The sequence below is a fragment of the Chrysemys picta genome, chromosome 16, assembly GCF_011386835.1.
Source record: "Chrysemys picta bellii isolate R12L10 chromosome 16, ASM1138683v2, whole genome shotgun sequence".
NCBI classification, from domain to species: Eukaryota; Metazoa; Chordata; order Testudines; family Emydidae; genus Chrysemys; species Chrysemys picta.
The window spans coordinates 6,304,324-6,328,412 of record NC_088806.1 but is presented as its reverse complement, the minus strand read 5'-3'; the positions used below and the strand labels follow the sequence as shown (position 1 = coordinate 6,328,412).

The window sequence follows — 24,089 nt, the reverse complement described above, 5'->3', positions numbered from 1 at the left end:
TGCTTTGCCCCAGGCCCCCTGAATCCTCTGGGCAGCCCTGACTCAGGGCTGGGGTTCAGGGGATGTTTGGGGGGTCTATGTTCAGATCTGGCCCTGTGGGAGCATTGGGGATTGTAGCTGGGGAAAGTGGGGGACTGTCTGAAGATGGCTGCTTGGGATGTGAGTCAGGCATGAGGAGTGGGGAGTTGGGCTGCACCTCCGTCACTGCAGCCTGGGGTCCTGCGTTTTCTCTGGAAAAGCTGCTCCCTGTTTCACCATCTCCTCTCAGTCTGAGTCCCAGCGACTCTGCACTGGAGTCTGCAGGGCAGGATGGGCCCTGAAATCTGGCAGCTGGGAGGCCCTTTGCAGCAGTTTCTAACTCTCCCTCCCCTGCTTCTTCCAGGAGGTACCACAAAAGCATCTGGCCCCTCTTGGAAAAGAGAGAGAAGCAGACAAAGCCGAGGAGGAGCAGCAAAGCAAGGAGCTGCTGGTAGGTGCCCAGAGCGCCCCGCCACTTAGGTTTGCCTGGCATAAGAATGACATGGTGAATGCAGGGCCCACCCTGCCAGCCAGGGAACCATTTCCACTGGAGCCCAGGGAGAGGCAGGTTCAGACACGTGGGTAACATGATGCCCTTAGGATGCAGGAGGCTGCTGGGCAGGAGAGGGTCAGTCTGTGTTAGCCCAGGTAGCCCCTGTCCATGGGCTGTTTGGATGTTACAGTGACCAGGGATCCTTTCTAGGTCCTAGGAGGGATGAAGAGGAAGGAGATGACGAGTGGGCTTCAGAGATGGAGGTTTTGGCTCAGTGCAAGTTGATGAGGTTTTGGGGAGAAGTGTTCCTCCTGTAGGTGATGTACAGCTCACCCCGACCCTGAGCCCTCCTCCCTTCCTGAGATAAATGAACTTCCCATTACTCACTGCAAGAGATCTTGTGTTCTGGTAAATAACTCTGCCACCCGCCCAAGGTGTATTTATAATTTTCCCCAGTTACCGAGCAGATGAATTTCAATGTTGATAAATGCAAAGTAATGCACATTGGAAAAGATAATATCAAATACACATAAAATGAAGGAGTCTCAGGGTATGTCTACACTACAAAATTAGGTCGAATTTATAGAAGCCAGTTTTACAGAAATCGGTTGTATACAGCCGATTGTGTGTGTCTCCACATAAAATGCTCTAAGTGCTCTAGTCGGTGGACCGCGTCCACAGTACCGAGGCTAGTGTCGACTTCCGGAGCATTGCACTATGGGTAGCTATTCCACAGTTCCCGCAGTCTCCGCTGCCCATTGGAATTCTGGGTTGAGATCCCAATGCCTGAATGATGCAAAACAGTGTTGCGGGGGGTTCTGGGTACATGTCATCAGGCCCCCGCCCCCTCCCCCTCCGTCAGAGCACAGGCAGACAATAGATTTGCGCCTTTTTACCTGGGTTACCTGTGCAGACAACATACCACGGCAAGCATGGAGCTCACTCAGATCAGCTCACCGTCACCATATGTCATCTGGGTGCCGGCAGACGTGGTACTGCATTGCTACACAGCAGCAGCTAACTGCCTTTTGGCGGTAGACGGTGCAGCATGAGTGGTAGCTGTGGGGCTGGCAGCCATAGGGCTGCATTGCACCAGCCCCTTGCCTTTTGGTAGAAGATGGTATAATATGACTGGTATCTGTTGTCATCATACTGCAGTGGCTGTCAATCATGGCACCTGGGCAGACATGCAACTGTCTCGATGATGATGGTTATCAGTCGTAGTATGTTATTTTCTGCCAATTGCCCAGTATTGTCTGCTAAGCACCCAGAAGAGGCTGAGAGCGATCTGGGTGCTGGTAGACATGGGACTGGAAGACATGGGGCTGCATTGCTACACAGCAGCAGCCCTTTGTCTTTTGGTAGAAGATGGCATGTTACGATTGATATCCATCGTCGTCGTACTGCAGTGGCTATCAGTCATGCTGCACCATCAGCTGCCAACTTAAGATGTAAAAAATAGATTTCTTCTGTATTCATTTGCTTCCTCTCCCTCTGTGAAATCAACAGGTTGCTAAACCCAGGGTTTTGAGTTTAATCTTTGGGGGGACCATTCTGTGTGACAGTTGTTTGTGTTTCTACCTGATGCACAGCCACCTTTCTTGATTTTAATTCCCTGTACCTATATGCCATGTCATTTAATTTTTTAATTTTAATTTAATTAATGGAGATATCCTATCTCCTAGAACTGGAAGGGACCTTGAAAGGTCATAGAGTCCAGCCCCCTGCCTTCACTAGCAGGACCAAGTACTGATTTTTGCCACAAATCCCTAAGTGGCCTCCTCAAGGACTGAACTCACAACCCTGGGTTTAGCTGGCCAATGCTCAAACCACTGAGCTATCCCTTCTCACTCGGCCCTCCCTCCCTCCTTCCCCTGGTCCGTCAGATACTAGTTTTGCACCTTTTTTCAGACCAGGCGCCATAGCTAGCACTGGGATCATGGAGCCCGCTCAGATCACCGCGGCAATTATGAGCACTATGAACACCACGCGCATTGTCCTGGAGTATATGCAGAGCCAGGACATGCCAAAGCGAAACCCGGACCAGCCGAGGAGGCGATTGCAGCGCGGCGACAAGAGTGATGAGGAAATTGACATGGACATAGACCTCTCACAAGGCACAGGCCCCAGCAATGTGGAAATCATGGTGTTACTGGGGCAGGTTCATGCCGTGGAACGCCGATTCTGGGCACGGGAAACAAGCACAGACTGGTGGGACCGCATCGTGCTGCAGGTGTGGGACAATTCCCAGTGGCTGCGAAACTTTCGCATGTGTAAGGGCACTTTCATGGAACTTTGTGACTTGCTTTCCCCTGCCCTGAAGCACCAGAATACCAGGATGAGAGCAGCCCTCACAGTTGAGAAGCGAGTGGCGATAGCCCTGTGGAAGCTTGCAACGCCACACAGCTACCGGTCAGTCGGGAATCAATTTGGAGTGGGCAAATCTACTGTGGGGGCTGCTGTGATCCAGGTTGCCAGGGCAATGAAAGACCTGGTGATATCAAGGGTAGTGACTCTGAGCAACGTGTAGGCAATAGTGGATGTTTTTGCTGAAATGGGATTCCCAAACTGTGGTGGGGCCATAGACGGAACGCATATCCCTATCTTGGCACTGGCGCACCAAGCCACCGAGTACATAAACCGCAAGGGATACTTTTCAATGCTGCTGCAAGCCCTGGTGGATCACAAGGGACCTTTCACCAACATCAACCTGGGATGGCCGGGAAAGGTACATGATGCTCATGTCTTCAAGCACTCTGCTCTGTTTCGAAAACTGGAGGAAGGGACTTTCTTCCCGGATCAGAAAGTAACCGTTGGGGATGTTGAAATGCCTATCGTGATCCTTGGGGACCCAGCCTACCCCTTAATGCCATGGCTCATGAAGCCGTACACAGGCAGCCTGGACAGGAGTCAGGACCTGTTCAACTACAGGCTGAGCAAGTGCCAAATGGTGGTGGAATGTGCATTTGGACGTTTAAAAGCGCGCTGGCGCAGCTTACTGACTCGCTCAGACCTCAGTGAAAAGAATATCCCCATTGTTATTGCTGCTTGCTGTGCGCTCCACAATATCTGTGAGAGTAAGGGGGAGACATTTATGGCAGGGTGGGAGGTTGAGGCAAATCGCCTGGCCACTGATTACGCGCCGCCAGACACCAGGGTGGTTAGAGGAGCACAGCAGGGCGCGGAGCGCATCAGAGAAGCTTTGAAAATGAGTTTTGTGACTGGCCAGGCTACGGTGTGAAACTTCTGTTTGTTTCTCCTTGATGAACCCTCCGCCCCGCCCACCCAGTTCACTCTACTTCCCTGTAAACCAACCACCCCACCCTCCCCTCCCCACTTCGAGCACCGCTTGAAGAGGCAATAAAGTCATTGTTATTTCACATTTATGCATTCTTTATTAATTCATCACACAAGTAGGGGGATAATTGCCAAGGATGGGTTGGGGAGGAGGGAAGGAAAACGACACACTGCATTTTAAAATTTTAACTCTTATTGAAGGCCAGCCTTCTGATGCTTGGGCGATCATGTGGGGTGGAGTGACTGGGTGGCCGGAGGCCCCCCCACCGTGTTCTTGGGCGTCTGGGTGTCGGGGACTTTTTAACCCAGACGGCAAGGTTCGTTGTCTGACCGCAGAGTGAGAGACAGGCAACACCAGCAAGGTCCAATACAAGCTCTTTATTGAAGAGTGCACACAACAATAGAGAGCGGCCCGTCTCCAGAGAGAACCAGCCACGATTACAATAACTAGTGAGATTATATAGACAGTTCCGTCGCGTCATAGTTAAAGCAACCCAATCCCCTCCTTTACTAGTTAAAAGCTTCTAATATTCATACATATCTATGTTCTTTGACAGTACAAACAGTTCATGATTCCTCAGCAGCTTCTTATCAGCTTTTTCATCATGCACTAGAAAGTAGGGAGTTAAGAACAGAAACAGGGAGTGAAGACTGCAAGTCTCCATATGTCCAAACAAACTGTTCCTAGTACATTTGGTACAAGAATACGGTCCCCCCGCCCTTTATCTTATTCTTTGTAGCCCAAGCAAGCATGTCCTCATGTTTCACAGAGAGACAGGAATGGCCCAGCAACTACAGTTAGCCTAACTTTGGCTAAGCTGGCCAAACAGTGTTCTGTACTCCATATTTTTTTGGCCTAACATGGGTGAGGAGGCTATGGAACTTGGGGAGGAGGGCTGTTGGTTACACAGGGGCTGTAGCGGCAGTCTCTGCTCATGCTGCCTTTCCTGCAGCTCAACCATACGCTGGAGCATATCAGTTTGATGCCCCAGCAGCCGGAGCATCGACTCTTGCCTTCTGTCTGCAAGCTGACGCCACCTATCATCTTCAGCCCGCAACTTGCTCTGTTCATCCAGCGATTCAGCCCGCCACCTCTCCTCTCGTTCATATTGTGCTTTTCTGAAATCTGACATTGACTGCCTCCACGCATTCTGCTGTGCTTTATCAGCGTGGGAGGACATCTGGAGCTCCGTGAACATATCGTCCCGCGTCCTCCGTTTTCTCTTTCTAATGTTCACTAGCCTCTGAGGAGAAACATTTGCAGCTGGTGGAGGAGAAGGGAGAGGTGGGTAAAAAAGACACATTTTAGAGAACAATGGGTACACTCTTTCACCTTACATTTTGCTGTTCACATTACACAGCACATGTGCTTTCGTTACAAGGTCGCATTTTTCCTCTTATAGTGAGGGCCTGCCAGTTTCGTGTGAGAGATCACTCACGCAGTGCCAGGCAACAGATTTCGGCTTGCAGGCAGCCATGGTAAGCCACAGTCTTTTGGCTTTTTTAACCTTCTTAACATGTGGGAATGGTTTCAAACAGCAGCGCCCTCATTTCCCATATCAAGGATGAATTGTGTTGGCCATTTAAATTTGCAATGTAAAAGGAGGGGCTGCGGTTCCCAGGTTAACATGCAGCACAAACCCAACTAACCCCCCTTCCCCCACACACCCAATTCTCTGGGATGATCACTTCAACCCTCCCGCCACTATGTGGCTAACAGCGGGGAACATTTCTGTTCAGCAGAGAAGGAACGGGCACCTCTGAATGTCCCCTTAATAAAATCGCCCCATTTCAACCAGGTGACCATGAATGATATCACTCTCCTGAGGATAACAAAGAGCGATAAGGACTGGATGTTGTCTGCATGCCAGCAAACACCAGGACCATACGCTACAATGCTTTGTTATGCAATGATTCCAGACTACGTGCTGCTGGCCTGGCGTGGTAAAGTGTCCTACCATGGCGGACGGGATAAGGCAGCCCTCCCCAGAAACCATTTGCAAAGGCTTTTGGAGTACATGAAGGAGAGCTTTCTGGAGATGTCCCTGGAGAATTTCCGCTCCATCCCCATACACGTTAACAGACTTTTCCAGTAGCTGTACTGGCCGCGATTGCCAGGGCAAATTAATCATTAATCATTAAACACGCTTGCTTTTAAACTCAAAAGAAGCCCGGCCCCAGGAGTGTCAGAGAAGGGAATCACTGTTTGCCTTAAGAGGTGGGTGAGGGAAACCTGCAGGTACTTAGATCCCTCCAACGTCTGATATAACCACTTATGAGGAAGGTCTGGGGAAGCCGAGGAGGACAAGGAGAAGGAAAAAGGACTTGCAGCTGTTGTTCAATCACCATACTCCCAGCAGAAGGGTCTGGGGGGTTCAGCACTTTGGCAGCTAGTTGAGGACACAGAACTCAGAAGATGGGAAAGCTCAGAGCCCCATTACATGGAGTCAGAATGTGATCAGCTCACAATGAGGGGGAGCAATACCCTTCCCTTGGTCTCTATGCCAGAGCTCCTATCAACTCAGTGTCCTTCCGGGAAGAGTGTCCAGGTAGGCTGCCGAGAGGGTTGCGATGGAGTAAATGAGGGCAGAGGAGGATTGTTCCTCATGGGTTTTCTTTGTGTTGCTTTGTGATCCTGCTGAAAGAAGCATCATTTGAGTTTGTTTCAGTGGCTTGGGTTGGGCTCAGGTTGTGACCCTGAGCACAGGAGTTCCTACACACTCTGCTCTTAGCAGCTCAGGGAGTGGACAATGGAACAGTTTCAGAAATTGGAAAGAAAGTAGCCCAAGAAAGTGTAGTATAAGTGAGAAGAAAAACATCATCATCTCCCTAATGGTTAGGATTTGGCACTGCTATGGCCTAGGTTCGATTCCCAGTCAGGGAAAAGTGGCTTTATATATATTTTTTTTAAAAACCCTTGAGTTATTCTTCACTCGCAATTTAAACAATTCCATGGTTTTTCCTGGTTCCCCCATCTTCTACATGATGTTGGGAAGGGCTTTGGAGACCATATAAAAATTAAAAAGAACAGGAGTACTTGTGGCACCTTAGAGACTAACAAATTTATTTGAGCATAAGCTTTTGTGGGCTACAGACCACTTCTTCGGATGCATAGAATGGAACATATATTGAGGAAATATATATACACATACAGAAAGCATGAAAAGGTGGGGGTTGTCTTACCAACTCTGAGAAGTAGGTCCGCCACTAAACCACATTTCCTTTCATCAGTAGCTACCTGAGCAAGGTAGTGACCAGTTGGCAACAGGAGAAAGGCCCATTGTCTATGCTTGGAACACTTCAGCAGCTAAACCTCAGGAATGGAAGAGGCCACTTTCTCAGGGATGGTTACTTCCAAAGACTTGTATATAGAGTGGGATGAAAGTTTTTTGGATGAATAGTTTATTTGCTGAAATATTTTGGTTGACCCAAAATGATTTTTTGGTTTTGTTTCATCAAGAAAATTGGAAAAAAATATTCATCTTGGGTCAACCAGAATGTCTATTATTGTTATTATAATGTTGGTTTGGCTAGCTAGAAAGGGGGGGAAATCCCATATTTTCATGCTCTCTGTATGTGTATATATATCTCCTCAATAAAGTTCCATTCTATGCATCCGAAGAAGTGGGCTGTTGCCCACGAAAGCTTATGCTCAAATAAATTTGTTAGTCTCTAAGGTGCCACAAGTACTCCTGTTCTTTCTGCGGATACAGACTAACACGGCTGCTACTCTGAAATCTATAAAAATTAAAGCTTCCCACTGACTAGTAACAGAATATGGCATGTTTCCACTGTACACCCCACAGTACAGGCTGCATGCCCTTTTACATAAATAGACATGTGCAAATTATTTTCCCCCCTTGCTAGGTAGCCTAACCAACATGATAATAACAATAATAATAACCTACTTCTATCCCTCTGCCCAAATAGGGATGTTTGTTTCACATTGCATGTAAAAATACAATAAATGCATTTTGTTGTTATCTAAACCTGGGATCAAGATGAAACATTGTGATTGTAAGTCAATGAGAAAATCTCTGCTGAGTTCTACAGAAGGAAGGTTTTCTCATCAGGTTCTCACACAAGATAAAAGTTCTGAAGGTTCTTAGAGCTTCCAGACACAGAGGCCAGAATTTTCAGAAGGTCTCACACCCACCCCTAGAGCCAGATTTTCAGAAGAACTCAGCTGCCATTTGGGCAACAAAAATTTTGGCCAGGTTTTCAGAAAGGCTGAGCTATTTTGAAAACAAAAGGTGGTAGCAGTTGTGGGTGCTGGTTGCTTGGCCGACTGGCTAACCATGCAGGAGTTTGAGGTTCACCATTACTTTTCTTCATCTTTTATTCACTTAAAAAGTGAGCAGGAAGACTACATATAAAAATCAGCAGTGCTTTAGAAGTTCTCTAGACGTTGAAAGAAATGTGCCATCTCTGCCTCCCTAAGGAATTCATAACAAGTAAAGAAAACTAAGATTGATAAATAGCTTGACTAAGAGGATCAGGCTGGCCAAGAGGTCTACTGCATCAGACCCAAGGCTGTGTCTTGCTGTCATTTGTATTCTGGGTTCTATTTGGAGGTGGGTGTTCAAATCCTCCTTCTGACATAAGCATTGCCTTCTACCTGAAGAAATAGACTCATTTCAACCTCTCCTATAATACCAACTGCTTAGCATTTCTATGATAGAAGTTAGAGGGAAATCAAACATCTTTCAAAGTGCTAGATGGTGCATATTTGGGTAAATTCCAACCTCCTTATCCAGAAAAAACTTGGGGAGGCAGGCTTGGCTGCTCAATATACAGGAGAAGGGTGCAGGACATTGACAGTGTAGAATGTGAGACTCACAATCTGTGATTTTGAGTCATAAGTGGGTGCCCTAAGTTGTGTGCTCTGAGAGTTATCTCCTTGCTTTCCATTTATGGTCAGGGAGGGATAGTATAACCAAGTGTTCTGGCAAAACTTTCCCCACGGCCTGGTCAGCGAACCCTATAGTGGGAAACTTTCCATGTATTTGACTGCATTTCGGTTTCTTGTATTGTTGGATGAAGCCCAAAGAGATGGAAGAGAAATGTCCATGGAAAACTCGGACATTGCTTTTTCTCCAAAAAAAGGAAGGTATTTGTTAGACACTATTGCTTCTAGTATTCTTGTGGAATCTGAGGCTAGTTGAAGAATTCCTGTCTATCCCAGAGAGAACCATTCCATTGTAAATACAAATGAAATGAGATCTACATGTCGAGTCAGCACCTATTAAAATATTTACTGAGAAAAAAGACATTCTTTGCCTTGTTGATAAGGACAAGGATCCCTCTTTTCCTTTCAATTTCAAATGCGGAATTGAACCCAGGCCATGACAACTAAAATACCAGAGCCTACCACTTAAAGCACCCGGTAGGGCTGTTTCTTTCTGACAACTAGATTTGGCTTTCTCAGATTCCTGTTTTGCTAATGTCACATGCTGGTCCATTCTCCATTGCCCTGAGCCCAAAAAACAGATGACATGGTGTCACAAACTCAAATTATGCTTCAGGTTCCTCCATCAGTATCACTGGAGCAAAATAAAGAAATCACCAGAGGAGCAATTCTCCTCTGCTTTCATTTACCCCAGTGTAATCCTCTCCACTTCTTCTTCTGTTTATAATCTGGAAACTCTGTTGGGGGAAAAATCATTGAGCTGACAGTATTTCTGGGATTTATGGGACCAAGAGGGGGGGCTGATGTCACCTGATGAGATGCTGATTCATTATAACTGGTCTTTTGGTTTTAGCTGCCCCGTAGCATAGCTCTCATTTTGTTAGCTCTATACTCTCAGGAAGCTAACAAAGTGCTGACCCCTGCTTCTCTCGGGCCACTGGGAGCATGGTGATTGCATACCAGCTGCAAGCCCTTCTGTCCTCAATTTGTCCTCCTCGCCTACCCCAGACCCTTTCCCACAAATGGCTTCATCAAACAGTGGAGGGACCTAAGGACCTGCAGGTTTCCCTCATCCACCTCTTAAGGCAAACAGTGATTCCCTTCTCTGACACTCGTGGGGCTACATTTTCTTTGAGGAGCTTCTTCCCAGGGGGTCTAATATCCTGCAAAAATGTGTGTATGGCTTGGGGGGAACCGAATTGTCTACCCCCTCTCTGGGAGTTGAGAAGCTTTCTGACTATCCCCCACTACCTGAGTCAATGAGCATCTCCCCCTGGTGGGAGAATACTAAATTGTATCCTTCCATACTCATTTCTCTGACCAGCTGGTAGATGAACCCCAGCTCTCTGGTCTAGAATCCAGCATCTAACCAGCCTTGTAATAGCCCCTGTTTGCTAGCTGGAGAACAAAGGAACAAAGACAGAAGGCAAATGTCAGAAAAGGAATCTCAACTTGCAAAGAAACTTCCTTAGGGCTCCTGCTACATTGGGACTGTGCCTTTTTAGAGCTGCTGTAGACAGCCTGGCTAGCTCAGTTGGTAGAGCATTAGAGGGGTAGCCGTGTTAGTCTGGATCTGTAAAAGCAGCAAAGCATCCTGTGGCACCTTATAGACTAACAGATGTACTGGAGTATACGCTTTCGTGGGTGAATACCCACTTCATCGGATGCATGTAGTGGAAATTTCCAGAGGCAAGTATAAATATGCAAGCAAGAGTGAGTCAGGCTAGAGATAAAGTTCAATCAGGGAGGGTGAGGTGATCAGCTAGCAGTTGAGGTGTGAACACCAAGGGAGGAGAAACTGCTTTTGTAGTTGGCTAGCCATTCACAGTCTTTGTTTAATCCTGAGCTGATGATGTCAAATTTGCAGATGAACTGAAGCTCAGCAGTTTCTCTTTGAAGTCTGGTCCTGAAATTTTTTTGCTGCAGGATGGCTACCTTTAAATCTGCTATTGTGTGTCCAGGGAGATTGAAGTGTTCTCCTACAGCTTTTTGTATATTGCCATTCCTAATATCTGATCTGTGTCCATTTATCCTTTTACGTAGGGACTGTCCAGTTTAGCTGATGTACATAGCAGAGGGGCATTGTTGGCATATGATGGCGTATATTATATTGGTGGACGTGCAGGTAAATGAACCGGTGATGGTGTGGCTGATCTGTTTAGGTCCTGTGATGGTGTCGCCGGTGTAGATATGTGGGCGGCAGAGTTGGCATCGAGGTTTGTTGCAGGGATTGGTTTCTGAGTTAGAGTTACTATGGTGCGGTGTGTAGTTACTGGTGAGAATATGCTTCAGGTTGGCGGGTTGTCTGTGGGCGAGGACTGGCCTGCCACCCAAGGCCTGTGAAAGTGAGGGATCATTGTCCAGGATGGGTTGTAGATCACTGATGATGCATTGGAGAGGTTTTAGCTGGGGACTGTATGTGATGGCCAGTGGAGTTCTGTTGGTTTCTTTCTTGGGTTTGTCTTGCAGTAGGAGGCTTCTGCGTACACGTCTGGCTCTGTTGATCTGTTTCCTTATTTCCTCGTGCGTGTATCGTAGTTTTGAGAATGCTTGGTGAAGACTTTGTAGGTGTTGGTCTCTACACTGTGACTGTGCCTTTGAAGCAGTACTGTAGACAGCCTGGCTAGCTCAGTTGGTAGAACATCCAACTCTTAATCTCATGGATTTGAGCCCCATGTTGGGTGCTTCATCTTGCTGCCTTAAGTGTGCTTTTTTTGTGTATATGACGAACCCAAAATAAAATGCACTCTCTTCCTTCTCAACAATATTACGCAGTAAATGGCTCTTCCTATTAGCTTAGATAGAACTGGAAGAGAGAACAAACTGACATTTCCATCTATTCAAGGGAGACCATCATAGGACCTAACGACATGAGCCATACCATCAGGAGCTCGTTCACCTGCACATCTACCAATGTGATATATGCCATCATATGCCAGCAATGCCCCTCGGCCATGTGCATTGGACAAACCAGACAGTGTCTACACAAAAGAATAAATAAATTCAAATCATACATGGAGAATTGTAACATTCAAAAACCAGTAGGAGAGCACTTCAATCTCCCTGGACACTCAATAACAGATTTAAACGTGGCCATTTTTCAAGAAAAAAACTTAAGAAACAGACTTCAACAAGAAACTGCAGAACTGGAATTAATTTGCAAACTGGAAACCATCAAAGTAGGCCTGAATAAAGACTGGGAGTGGCCGGGTCACTACAAAAGTAATTTCCCCTCTGATACTCACACCTTCTTGTCAACTGTTGGAATGTGATACATCCATCCTAATTGAATTGGCCTTGTTAGCACTGATTCCCCCCCACACACACACTCATTAAGGCAAGTTCCATCTTTTCATGTGCTGTGTATTTATACCTTCCTACTGTATTTTCACTCCATGCATCCAATGAAGAGGGTTATAGCCCACGAAAGCTTATGCCCAAATAAATTTGTTAGTCTCTAAGGTGCCACAAGGACTCTTCATTGTTTTTAAAAATATCAAGGGCGCAGTAAGGAAATTAGTAGCTCAGAGCTTGTGGTAACAGCATTTGAAGAAGAACAAGAGGTTGATGTTAAAAAGGGCTAAGGAAATAATGTTACTTCAAAAGGGAAAAGAGGTGTTGTGTGTTGAAAGTCTGGCTTAGACATTTCTAATTGTTATTTTCTGATTCCTCATACCCAGACCCTGCCTAGCCAGGAAAGGAGGGGAAATGTGATCATCAGTCAATAGATTTCTCTGACATGAAAAGGGGACATGAGGCTGGTTGTAGTTAGCTCAAAATAAACAAAGTGAGGGGAAACTGCTGACTGAGAGCTAAATATGCAGGACAAAGGGCTGTATGATATGCATACCACCATGTGCCTCCTCTGATCAGCAGATCAAGGTGTTTAGTGACTTCCTCACTTCACAGGAATCTGCCCCAGAGATCTCCATGAAACTCTCATGGAGATACTGGGCAATCCGCTGCCACAGGTTCTTTGGCAGAGCTGCTTTGTTTCTTGCCCCTTTAAGGGTAATTTTCCCATGCCACTCTGCTGTCATTGGGGGGAGACCATTCCTGCACACAGGCGAGCCATGTAAGGGCCAGGGCAGAAGCCGTAGTCTTGGAGAAGACCCTCCCTTGATTCCCTGCTCATTCTCAGCAATGAGAGATCTTCTATAATGAACACAGCCTGTAGAAAATGTGGTCACAGAAATGATTATAAGACACCCCCCCTTACACTGCTGGATCTCCCAAAGAGCTACATGCCCAGTGTACAGTACGGTCCTGGAACACTGATTTCCCCTGTCCCTGCTGTTACCATTTTGGAAGTCTTGTGGCTCATGTGTTCTTGCCTGGGGTCAGCCAGTTAGTGATAGGTATGTGCATAGTGGCTGTGTTTTAAATCACTGCATCAGTGGGCTGTGTTTTGCAAACAATACTGCTTCTGTAAAATGTTGCATTTTGGCTTCACAGATATGAGCCTAGCCTCCCTCTTTGTTATCACTCGCTGAACGGCTTCGCAGAATTAGAAAGCGGCCATGAAGAAATAAAGAGAACGTTCTGCATAATGTAATGATGCACTCTGTGGCCGAAAAACAAGAACTGAAGGAGTGGCCGGACAGCAAGAAGAGGGACCAAAAGGAGAATGTGGCATGCCTGAATGAAGCCATGGAGTGGCTCTTAAATGTTATGGAGTGCCAAGCAGACATGCTCCGGGCGCTACTAGCACTGCAAACCGAGCAGCTCCATGCCCGCATTCCCCTGCACCCGCTGTCAGAAAACTCCTTCCCCTGCCCTAACCCCTACACTGTGTCCCCTTGGCCCTTAACTCCTGCACTCCCCTCCTGTGTCCCCAGCCACTGCCCCTCTACTGCACCCTCTTCTGCACCCTCTTCACCTCTACACCCCCTTCCTGCACCCATGTGGGGAAACTGACCTGTGTGCATGGAGCAGCTGGCATTGCTGCCAGCTCCTCCCTGGAATGCTGCTCCTCTGTGCACCTCTAGGGGGCTATGGGGTGTGTGTGTGTGTGTGTGTGTGTGTGTAGCAACGTCAGAGCTCCCTGCATCCAGGGATCCACTTAATTCATGTGCATCCACTTAACTCATCTGGGCTGGTTGGTCATTTTGGCAAAGCAGCCCCATCATGCTGCATACCTAGGCAGAGTAGGTGTGTCTATGCAAACATGGTCTGTTCCTGAAGTCTTTCCCCCAGCTCATCACTTGATGTAAGGGGGGAGCTCATTCAGACCTTGCTTACACTTAGTATTTAAAAACTCCATAGTGGCCCTGTCTCTGCTGGCCTTAGATTTCTCCTCCTGTCCCTTTCCTGACAGTTCAGATGAGGTGGCCGAGTGGTTAAGGTGATGGACTGCTAGTCTATTGTGCTCTGAATGCCTGGGTTCAAATCCCATTCTCATTGGATGCATTTAGTCTTCTCCTGTCCTTTGCAAACCATCTTTCCCTTTGGTACAATCACAGACCAAACCATGTTGCCTCTTGCAAACAAAAACTTTCTCAGGAACTCAGACCCCCTGCTTCAAATGAAATATGCCTAAAGCCCAGATTTCTGAAAGAATTCTCTTGTTCTGTATTTCTTAGTTTTTATCTCAAAAGGTAACGTCCTCATAATCTCCCCCAAACACCGTGGGACAAGGTTGCGGATGTGGGACATTTAAAATACTATCTTACCCCAAAGATTGAGGATCAGCAGGATGGTCATCTATGAGGGACTAGACCCAAACTTTCAGTAACTCTATTATCAGTGCCTGTGAGTGTAATTTAAACCATAAAAACAGGCATACTGGGATAGACCAAAGGTCCATCTAGCTCTGTATCTTGTCTTCTGACAGTAGCCAATACCAGGGGCTCTAAAAGGCTTCTCAAGAAGGCACCACTGGGAGTTGAACCTAGGATCTCCTGTTTACAAGGCAGGTGCTTTAGCCAGCTAAGCCACAGTGCCTGCATCAGCTTAAGGTACTGTGTCTGTCCACACCTGACTCCCTGCCAACCCCCCACAAGGGCCTGACAAGTGTTGCTTGTGTTTGGATTCTGTAAAGCAGAGGAGCAGGTGAAGTTTTACTCCCAAGGTGTGTGTGTGATTCTTTGCACAGGTCTATGCTACAAAATTAGGTCGATGTAACTACAATTCTTAGGGGTGTAAAAAATGTACCCCCCTGAGCTATGCACTTATATCAACCTAACCCTGGTGTAGATAGCACTGTGTCAACAGGAGGGCTTCTCCCATCAACATAGCTTGGGGAGATGCTTGGTTAGTGAAGACCCAGAGAATAGGTGGCATGTGACTCTTGCATTTGGGGAGGCTGGGCATAAGCGCTGGAAGCTCCCTAGAAGTGTGTGGGGGCATCGGTACCCAGACTGTGGCACTCCCACCCACTCTACCCTGCTCTTTTGCCTCACTCTGAGGCCCCACCTGTGCTCCACCCTCACTCCCGTTTGGCCACTTACCTTCCCTACTCTTCCTCTTTGGCTGAGGTCTGCTGGTCTGCCTTTTACTCGCTCCTTTCCTCCCCAGAGGCTTCCTCACCTGCTGCTCATGCTTCTCCACCCTCTACCCCAAGGTCTGCCCGCCAACCACACCTCTCTGCCCCCTCCCCTGAGACCCACACTACCCACCTCTTTCTTCGTGCTGCTATTATTATTCCATAAAACATCAAGGATGGAATAAAAAACTGAGTTTACTCCAGGGTGAGGAAAGAAAGGAGCCACCAACCCCCTGGCAAAGCTCACTGACCCAGAAAAAACCTGCCCCCTGCTATTGCAATCACTGATGTACTGGCAATATGACGGAAAAGGGACTGTCTGAATTATCAAGACAGGAAATGGACAACAATCTACAGCAACGTATTGGCCAGAAGCGGGATTCTGGGTGGAAAGAAAAGAAGCAACAGTTAGTCCGAGTGGGCTCCTTTCTGGCCGAGATGGTCTGCTGTGGTGGGCTTGGAAGTTGCCTGCAAGCCATAGTGATTACTGCTGCTCCTTTCTGGCTGACCTGGGGGTGCCATTGATGACTTGGAAGTGGGGGCAGGGGGCTGGCTGTGAGAGAATCGAATCCAGGAAGCCCCAGCCTGCCCCTCTGGGGGCCGAGTCTTTCTCTTCTCTCCTGTCTTGGGGAGCCCATCCTTAAGCCTGCCCAGCATATGCTGCAGCTCAAGCATTTAGCCTTCCTGTGTGGCCTGTGCTGGAGAGGACCCTGAACCCCTGTGGGGTACTGTTGGGGGGAAATCCCACCACAAATATTTCTAGCCAGAAGATCAACCCGTTGGGTCAAATGGGGCAAGCTGGAGGCCTGGTGACAGTCTGCGGGGCCAGCAGCTAAAGCTGTTTTCCCGCATGTCGGCTGCTGAGGTTCGCCCTTCCCGCTCCCTGCGCTGCTGCACCCTAAAATCCCTGTCGGCCAGCAAGATGAGCTGGGATCCCAGAGAGAGGAGGCAAAGGGGTGGCCTGAGCCCCCTCTGGCACTGCCCCTGCCCCAGGCAGCCCACAGAGACCCGATGCCTCCCCAAGTGAAGTGTGGAAACATGCCAGCCGCACTAAGGGGGCTCGCTGCCCTCTCTGCCCCCCTCCCTCCATGCCACGTTGCTCCTGGGGGGGAGGCCGTCTCCATGCGCTGCCCCCACCCCGAGTGGAAACTCTGTAGCTGGCCCTCCCGATCCCCGCACCTAGTAGCCACTGCTGGAGTGGAGCTTGTGCCGGTCACTTTGGGAGCCATGGTACCTGAGGTAAGCACCACCTCCTGACTTCCTCTCACACCCCAACCCCCGGCCCCACTGCAGAGGCTCTCTGTGTCTTCAACAAGCACTTACAAGGATTGGCCAAGAACTTCTTTTCTGTTTACAAGAAAGAAATACAAAAAAGGGAGCCCAACAGACAAGTTTCATTCAGCAAGGACAAACTGGCAGGCCAAGCCAGGATCTCTCAGTTACTAGGAAGGCTCTTCAGCCAGCTCTTCCCAAAGGCCAGTCTCCAGCGGCTTTTGTGACATGATGGACCTCAAAAGAGCCCCCTGTAGCCCACATATTCATCATTCATATATGGTTGTGAAATTTCATACAAAGCATTCCATGTAAGTTATTATATGAGAAGTCATGATCTGCTTAAATCTGTCATTGTCTCCAAATATGTATAGCATTAGGGTGTATGAAGGACACTTGAACTAAGAATATGAAATAGGAGACTGTGTTTTTGCCTTTCTCCTCCCCCACCTACTCTGGAAGCAGCAGGAATCCTGAGAAAATGAAGGTCATTTGAGGACAGTCGTCCAGGTTTCAGGGGGAATTCTATGTATTAAGGAGGGTAACATCCAGTGGGATGAGAAAATTGCTTGACCTAACTATTGCCTAGTGTAATAAGGTGTAAAGTTTAGATTGTGCATTTATCTTTTATTTTCTTTGGTAACTTACTCTGATCTTTTATGCCTACCACTTACAAGCCTTAAAAGTCCCTCTTTCTGTAGTTAATAAATCTATTTTATGCTGTACTTAAACTAGTGTACTTTGCTTGAAGTTCTTGGGAAATCTCAGCTCTATTACAAGGCTGGTGCATGCACTATTCACAATGAGGGAGAGTTAACTGGATAATAAACTCAGACTGGTCAGGCTTCTGACTAGGGCAAGATGGTATAATCCAGGGGCGCAAGGCTGCAGAGCTGTGGGGAATTGGCAGGAGGCTCTCTATCATTAGTTTTATGAGTGGCTGGGAGAAGCATTCATGTAACTCAGTTGGATGTGTCCCTACCTGTGGATGTCTGTGTAAGTGCAATATCTGCCAGAGATTCACAGCTTGTCACAGCATCACAGTGTGAGAGGGAGTCCAGGCGATGGGACACAGGGCTCAGGGGTCCTACTGTTCAGGTTGCATCCCGGAGATCCCATCACAGACTTTCAACAACCACAGCGGATGTTCACTGAGACAGAGATAGAGAGATGCCAAAATAGTGATCTCCAGTGCCTGCAGACATCAAACTATCAGGAATTCTGCACACAGAGAGGACCCTGCTGGTGAAAAATGCCTTTGGAAAAGACCCTTCTGTCAGCAGCTGTGATAGTACAGTGCTTAGTACTCTGTGTTGTGGCCTCAACATCCATGGATGCAAGTTGAGTTACAGCAACCTTTTCCTTTGTAGCCTGATTTAGGGTGTACTGATAATATTAATTTGGATAATATGGGAATTTAATGTATTAATTTATTTTTATTTTATCTTAACAATAATTATTATCAATATTAATTAGTATGGATTTTAGGCTCGCCAATCTGTTTGATCAGAAGATAAAAGTTCTTGTCCTGAATTAGGCTTCACAGAATTTATAAAAGACCCTCGGGGGGTATGACAGGAAGCTCACACTGAGACAGATATAGACTTAAAGACTTCTTATTAAAATTAATAATAGTAAGTAAATGGTAAAATACCCAGAGTTACAAAGTTACAATTGCATTACTGCTATTCAAAAGATACATATGATAATATAGTATTACATGCAAGAAAGCTTTGGTTAACATACTCATACCCTTTCTTGATAACCTGGTGGTAAGAGACACAGAACCAGCCTTGCAGTTCAGGTTTCTCAATTTTTGAGTGAGGGATGTAGTGCTTAGAAAATGCTAAGCGCTATCAAAGCTGACTAGGGTTTACTTGACTAACTTAAACTTAAATCAAGACCTAATAAACAAATGAAGAATAAAACTTAGGGAAAGCAAGCTTAGCTTATTTCCCTTGAAACTTAAAGTTTAAGAAGAACAAGTATAGCCTACAAATAGTAGCAGTTATTGTAGATAGATAGAGTGGAGGAAGTAAATGAGAATAAAGTGAGAACGGAGATAGTGAGAAATGGAGATGGAGTAAAGTAAGAACAGAGATTCTCTATGGAGGTGGGTTACCTCTTTTATAGGGCAAATGCCAGACTTCCTTCCTCTTATGCCCAAATTTTATTCCTCACCCACAGAAATGTTAGGGTACACTTACCCCTAGGCTAGTATGTATGTGCATATTGATGACAGGTATGTACGCACATCAGTCTCTTGTGGTGTACTTGTTAAGTCTGTGGGAAAACCGCCTTTGCCATTTTTCATTGTTTATTGGTCTAGATGAAAGGTCATAGACATAGGCGTGGGTACTTATTTATTTACGTAACAAGCTATAGGTCAGCTTTGCTTTTTGAGCAAAAGGTCTTAATATAGATATGCTAATTTTGCCTTTAGGTCTCTTGCATTACAGCCAAACTTACTTTAATATAAATCTATAAACCTATTACAATATATCAAATACTTAAACGATAAGAAAAGATATATATATACAAGCAAGAAGGTTAGTCCAATAGGCTGCACTGTGTCTCCATGTTCTTAGGTGCCTCCTTCTGACACTTGTCAGAAAAAAACGACTGGTTTCGTTTGCAAGCATTTGCATTGCAAGGCAAAGGCAGTCTTCTCTGCTTCCTCAAAAGATTGGCCTAAAGGTGGGAAGAGCAGACACATTTGGCAAGGCACCACTGGGTGCTGCATCCCTAACCTCCACTTTACCTGGCAGGTGCCTTGGCCAGCTTAGCCGCAGTGTCACTCTCTGGGACTTTTCTCCTAACTGCTCTATTTTTCATCAATGACAATCAAAAGGAAGGTGACATGACATCTGTTTGTAGACATCCCCAGCGAATCACAAGGACATGTTGCACAGGTTCTCATGTTGCAGCAATTGCAGTGGAAGCAACTGCCATGCTAATGCCAGTCACAGCAGTCTTTTCATCAACTCCAGGCTTGTGATTTGATTCTTTCCAATGCTTCTCTCCAAAGAAGCCTTTTCCTTAGCAAGCAGTTACTTGGATTACCAAGGGAGGTATCTTCTGTTTCCTAGAAAGGCACAGGAAAAAGTGAGCAGAGGAGACAAAAGCCATACAACAAGGCACCACTGGGAGTTGAACCCAGGATCTCCTGTTTACTAGACAGGTACTTTAGCCAGCTAAGCCATGGCACCTGCCTTAATAAAATGTTTACAACTGTTCCATTTGATAGTTCCAGACAACCCCTGCAAATTCCAAAGTACAGACGTTCCCTATTTCCCTCAAGACTTGCAGACCTTGAGGTGTCTGGCTCTCCGTGCACAGAAAGCCACAGCTGAGTTTACAGAGGGCTTCTAACATGTGCTTCTCCCACCAGCCACTGTGATCATATAGTGGTTAGTGATCTGTGTTTCATTCGCAGCAACCTCGGCTCAGTTCTGAGCCATGGTAACCTTTCCTTCAGCTCTAGACTTCTCATTTGCCACTTTCCAAGTGTGGTGAGGTGGCTGCCCCAAACAAGCAGGAGAAAGATTAAGGCAGCCTTGCAGAGGCTGTGCAGAACCCAGCCTATCAGGAAAGGGCTTATTGGGAGAGCCAATCAGGAGAAGGATTGCTGGAGCAGCCCATATATAAAGGGCTGCTCAGCACAGCAAGAGTCAGTTACTCCTTGGAGTTTGAGGAGGGAAGATTGGCTGCCATGAAGGAAGGAGAAGGGAGGGCACCATGATCAGAGTAGTGCTGGGTGGGTTAAGGGAGCATGAGTGACCTCCTGGCCGACTACTGCCAGACTGAGGCCCTGATACAAAGGTGGAGAAAGGTGCTAAGTCTGTGGGGAAGTGATCCAGGGAAACAGACGGTGGGGGTTGGAGGTGCACCCCTTTTGCCTCAGTAGCCACTGACACTATACCCTAGACTGCAGCTGGCCACTGAGGCAAGTGGCTGGGAAAAGAGGACAGCCGCTCCCCCGGAAGGGGGGAGAGAACTGAGTGGGGCACAGCCAGAGGGCTGTGTCCGTAAGAGGACACTGAAGTCCTGAGAGAGACATGGGTCCTAATGATAGAACAGATGGCGTCAGACGTCACTAGATGAAGGAGCACTGGAGAATGAGAGCTAATTCCCAGGATGGCCAGCAGGAGGCACCACAGTGGTGAGGCATGCCCCATTACACTAAGACTTAGCCACAAGGAAGGCTCTCTCTGTCTTGAACAAGCAGTTAGAAGGATTCTGCTGACAGGTCTTTTCTTTTCATGAAAAGAGATACAAAAAAAAGGAATCAACAGAAACACTACGTTTGGCAAGGAAGAACTGGCAGGCCAAGCCAGGATCTACTGGTTAGTAGGAAGGCTCTTCAGCCAGCTCTTCCCAAAGACCACTATCTAGAGGCCTATTAACAGCCACTGCAGATGTTCACCACAAAAGAGACAAAGAGATGCCAAAATAGAGTTCTCCACTGCCTGCAGACATCAAGCTACCAGGAGTTCTGTGCACAGAGATGCCTCTGCTGGTGGAAAAAGGCTTTGATAGAGACTCTTCTGACACCAGCCGTGGTCATATAGTGTTTAGCACTCTCTGTTGTGGCTTCAGCATCCACAGATGCAAGTTCAGTTATGGGGACGTTTTTCTTGTCTCCATATTTGTCTAGTGGCTCCTTTCAACACTTGTCACCAAAAAGACCTGTTTCTTTTGCAAGCAATGTACAGCTAGGCAGTCTTCTCCATTTCCTCAAAAGATTGACCAAGCAGTTGGTAGAGGAGACACATTCAGCCAGGCATCATTCTTTGTTCACACATATTAGTAAGGATATAAGAGTATCAAAAATCAAACGCAAAATTCTATCTCAGGCTAACAAACTATATACTAACAGGCCTTGGCCAGATTAGCCACACTGCTGCTCTCTGGGACTTTTCTTCTAACTGCTTCATTTTTCATCAATGACAATTAATGGAAGGTGAAAGGAGAGTAACTCTCCATTTCCTGCAAGACCTACAGAGATTGCCCTATCAGTGTCTCTGTGCGCAGACATCCCCAGCGAATCACAAGGAAGTGTGGCACAGGCTTTTGTGTTGCAGCAATTGCAGTCCAAGCAACTGCCTTGCCAATGCCAGTCACAGCAGCCTTTTCATCAACTCCAGGCTAGTGGTTTGATTTTTTTCCAATGCTCCTCTGCAGAGAAGCTAGCCCTTTCCCTTAACAATGTATTAATTAGATTACCGATGGAGGTCTCTTGAAAATGTGAGCAGAGGTGGTCATAGAATGATAGCATCATAGGGTAAGAATGGACCACAAAAGTCATCTAGTCTAACCTCCTCTTCTCAGCCTGATCTTGTTTAACATTTTCATTAATCACCTGGATGTAGGAATAGAGAGCATACTGATCAAATTTGCAGATGACTTTGCCTACTATTTCTCTGAGTTGGTTTAAATTCGACTGTCTGAAGTCCCGTGCCCTTGTTTTTGCTGTTCTCATGTTCTCCTTTCCACAGGATCTTCAATTTTATTAGATCATGATCATTTCTCTCCCACATTCCCCACCACCCACGCATTCACAATCAATTTACCCCTATTAGTCAAAACCAGATCCAAAATGGATAACCCCTTGTTGTTTCCTCAATTTTATGAATCAGAAAGTTGTCCTCTACGCATGCTAAGAATTTTCAGGCCATATTACATTTTGCAATAATCTTCCAACAGATATGTATCCCAGTATATTCCAATATTCTCATCCCACATACTCATAAAAACTTTGCAGGCTTTCCACACAAACAGTGAATATATGAAAATATCCAAAATGTTAATTAGAATAGACTCATAGACTCTAAGGTCAGAAGGGACCATTATAATCATCTTGTCTGACCTCCCGCATGATGCGGGCCACAAAAGCTGACCCACCCAGTCCTGGAAGAATTCTCTCCCTTGACTCAGCTGTTGAAGTCCCCAAATCATGATTTAAAGACTTCAAATAGCTGAGAATCCTCCAGCAAGCGACCCCTGCCCCATGCTGTGGAGGAAGGCGAAAAACCTCCAGGGCCGCTGCCAATCTACCCTGGAAGAAAATTCCTTCCCAACCCAAATATGGCGATCAGCTGAACCCCGAGCATGCGGGCAAGATTCTCTAGCCAGACCCTCTGGAAAAAGTTCTCTGTACTAACTTTTAATATCCCATCATTGACCATTGTTGCTAATTACCAGCGATGGCACGTTATTGATCTATTGACTAAAATCACTTTATCCCATCAAACCATCCCCTCCATAAACTTATCAAGCTTAATCTTAAAGCCAGAGAGGTCACTGTTTCCCTCAGAAGGCTGTTCCAAAACTTCACCCCTTTGATGGTTGGAAACCTTCGTCTAATTTCAAGCCTAAACTTCCCGACGGCCAGTTTATATCCATTCGTTCTTGTGTCCACATTATTACTGAGCTGAAATAATTCCTCTCCCTCCCTGGTATTTATCCCTCTGATATATTTAAAGAGAGCAATCATATCCCCCTTCAGCCTTCTTTTGGTTAGGGTAAACAAACCGAGTCTCCTCGAGTCTCCTTTCATACGACAGGTTTTCCATTCCTCTGATCACCCTAGTGGCCCTTCTCTCTACCCATTCCAGTTTGATTTCATCCTTTTTAAACATGGAAGACCAGAACTGCACACAGTACTCCAAATGAGGTCTCACCAGTGCCTTGTATAACAGAACCAGCACCTCCTTGTCCCTACTAGAAATACCTCGCCTAATGCATCCCAAGACCGCATTAGCTTTTTTCACGGCCACGTCACATTGCCGACTTATAGTCATCCTGCGATCAACCAGGACTCCGAGGTCCTTCTCCTCTTCCGTTACTTCCAACTGATGCGTCCCTAGCTTATAACTAAAATTCTTGTTATTTATCCCTAAATGCATAACCTTACACTTCTCACTATTAAATTTCATCCTATTACTATTACTCCAGTTTACAAGCTCATCCAAATCTCCCTGCAGGATATCCCGATCCTTCTCCGAATTGGCAATACCTCCCAACTTTGTGTCATCCGCAAACTTTATCAGCCCACTTCTACATTTGGTTCCGAGGTCAGTAATGAATAGATTAAATAAAATCGGACCCAAAACCGAACCTTGAGGAACTCCACTGGTAACCTCCCTCCAACCTGACAGTTCACCTTTTAGTACGACCCGCTGCAGTCTCCCCTTTAACCAGTTCTTTATCCACCTCTGGATTTTCATATCGATCCCCATCTTTTCCAATTTAACCAATAATTCCTCATGCGGTACTGTATCAAACGCTTTACTCAAATCGAGGTATATTAGATCCACCACATTTCCTTTATCTAAATAATCTGTTACTTTCTCAGAAAGCGTACAGGGAGTGGAAGATGGGAGGGATCAGCAAAGAAACCTACCTTATTGAGGTCAGAGCATGTAGAGATGGAGTGAGAAAAGCCAAAAGCCATGTAGAGTTGGACCTTGCAAGGGGAATTAAAACCAATAATAAGAGCTTTTATAGCCATATAAATAGGAAGAAAACAAAGAAAGAAGAAGTGGGACCGCTTAAGACTGTAGATGGAGTGGAGATTAAGGATAATCTAAGCATGGAACAATATCTAAATGAAT

At 46.4% G+C, this 24,089-nt stretch overlaps 2 protein-coding genes and 1 non-coding gene across 5 annotated transcripts in view; 2 read left to right on the top strand and 1 right to left on the bottom strand.

Annotated features, from left to right (window-relative positions):
- Window positions 1–17,198, top strand: part of LOC101944083 (zinc finger protein OZF-like) — a 101,723-nt gene extending 84,525 nt beyond the window's left edge. The window contains exons 5-7 of one of the 3 annotated variants that reach the window (XM_065569998.1): window positions 383–469; window positions 5,212–5,287; window positions 13,173–17,198. In XM_065569998.1, the coding sequence (XP_065426070.1) occupies window positions 383–469; window positions 5,212–5,287; window position 13,173 (164 nt within the window). In that variant the 3' untranslated portion in view covers window positions 13,174–17,198. Of the gene's footprint in view, window positions 1–382; window positions 470–5,211; window positions 5,307–13,172 lie in introns of those variants that run through there. The other 2 variants (XM_065569999.1, XM_065569997.1) reach the window with 2 other exon arrangements.
- The window catches only part of LOC101944793 (zinc finger protein 3-like), a 439,596-nt gene that overhangs the window by 228,121 nt on the left and 187,386 nt on the right, over window positions 1–24,089 (top strand). The window lies entirely within an intron of this gene.
- TRNAT-AGU (transfer RNA threonine (anticodon AGU)) lies at window positions 19,609–19,682 on the bottom strand. The gene has a single exon. It is a non-coding gene; the product is annotated as a tRNA-Thr (tRNA).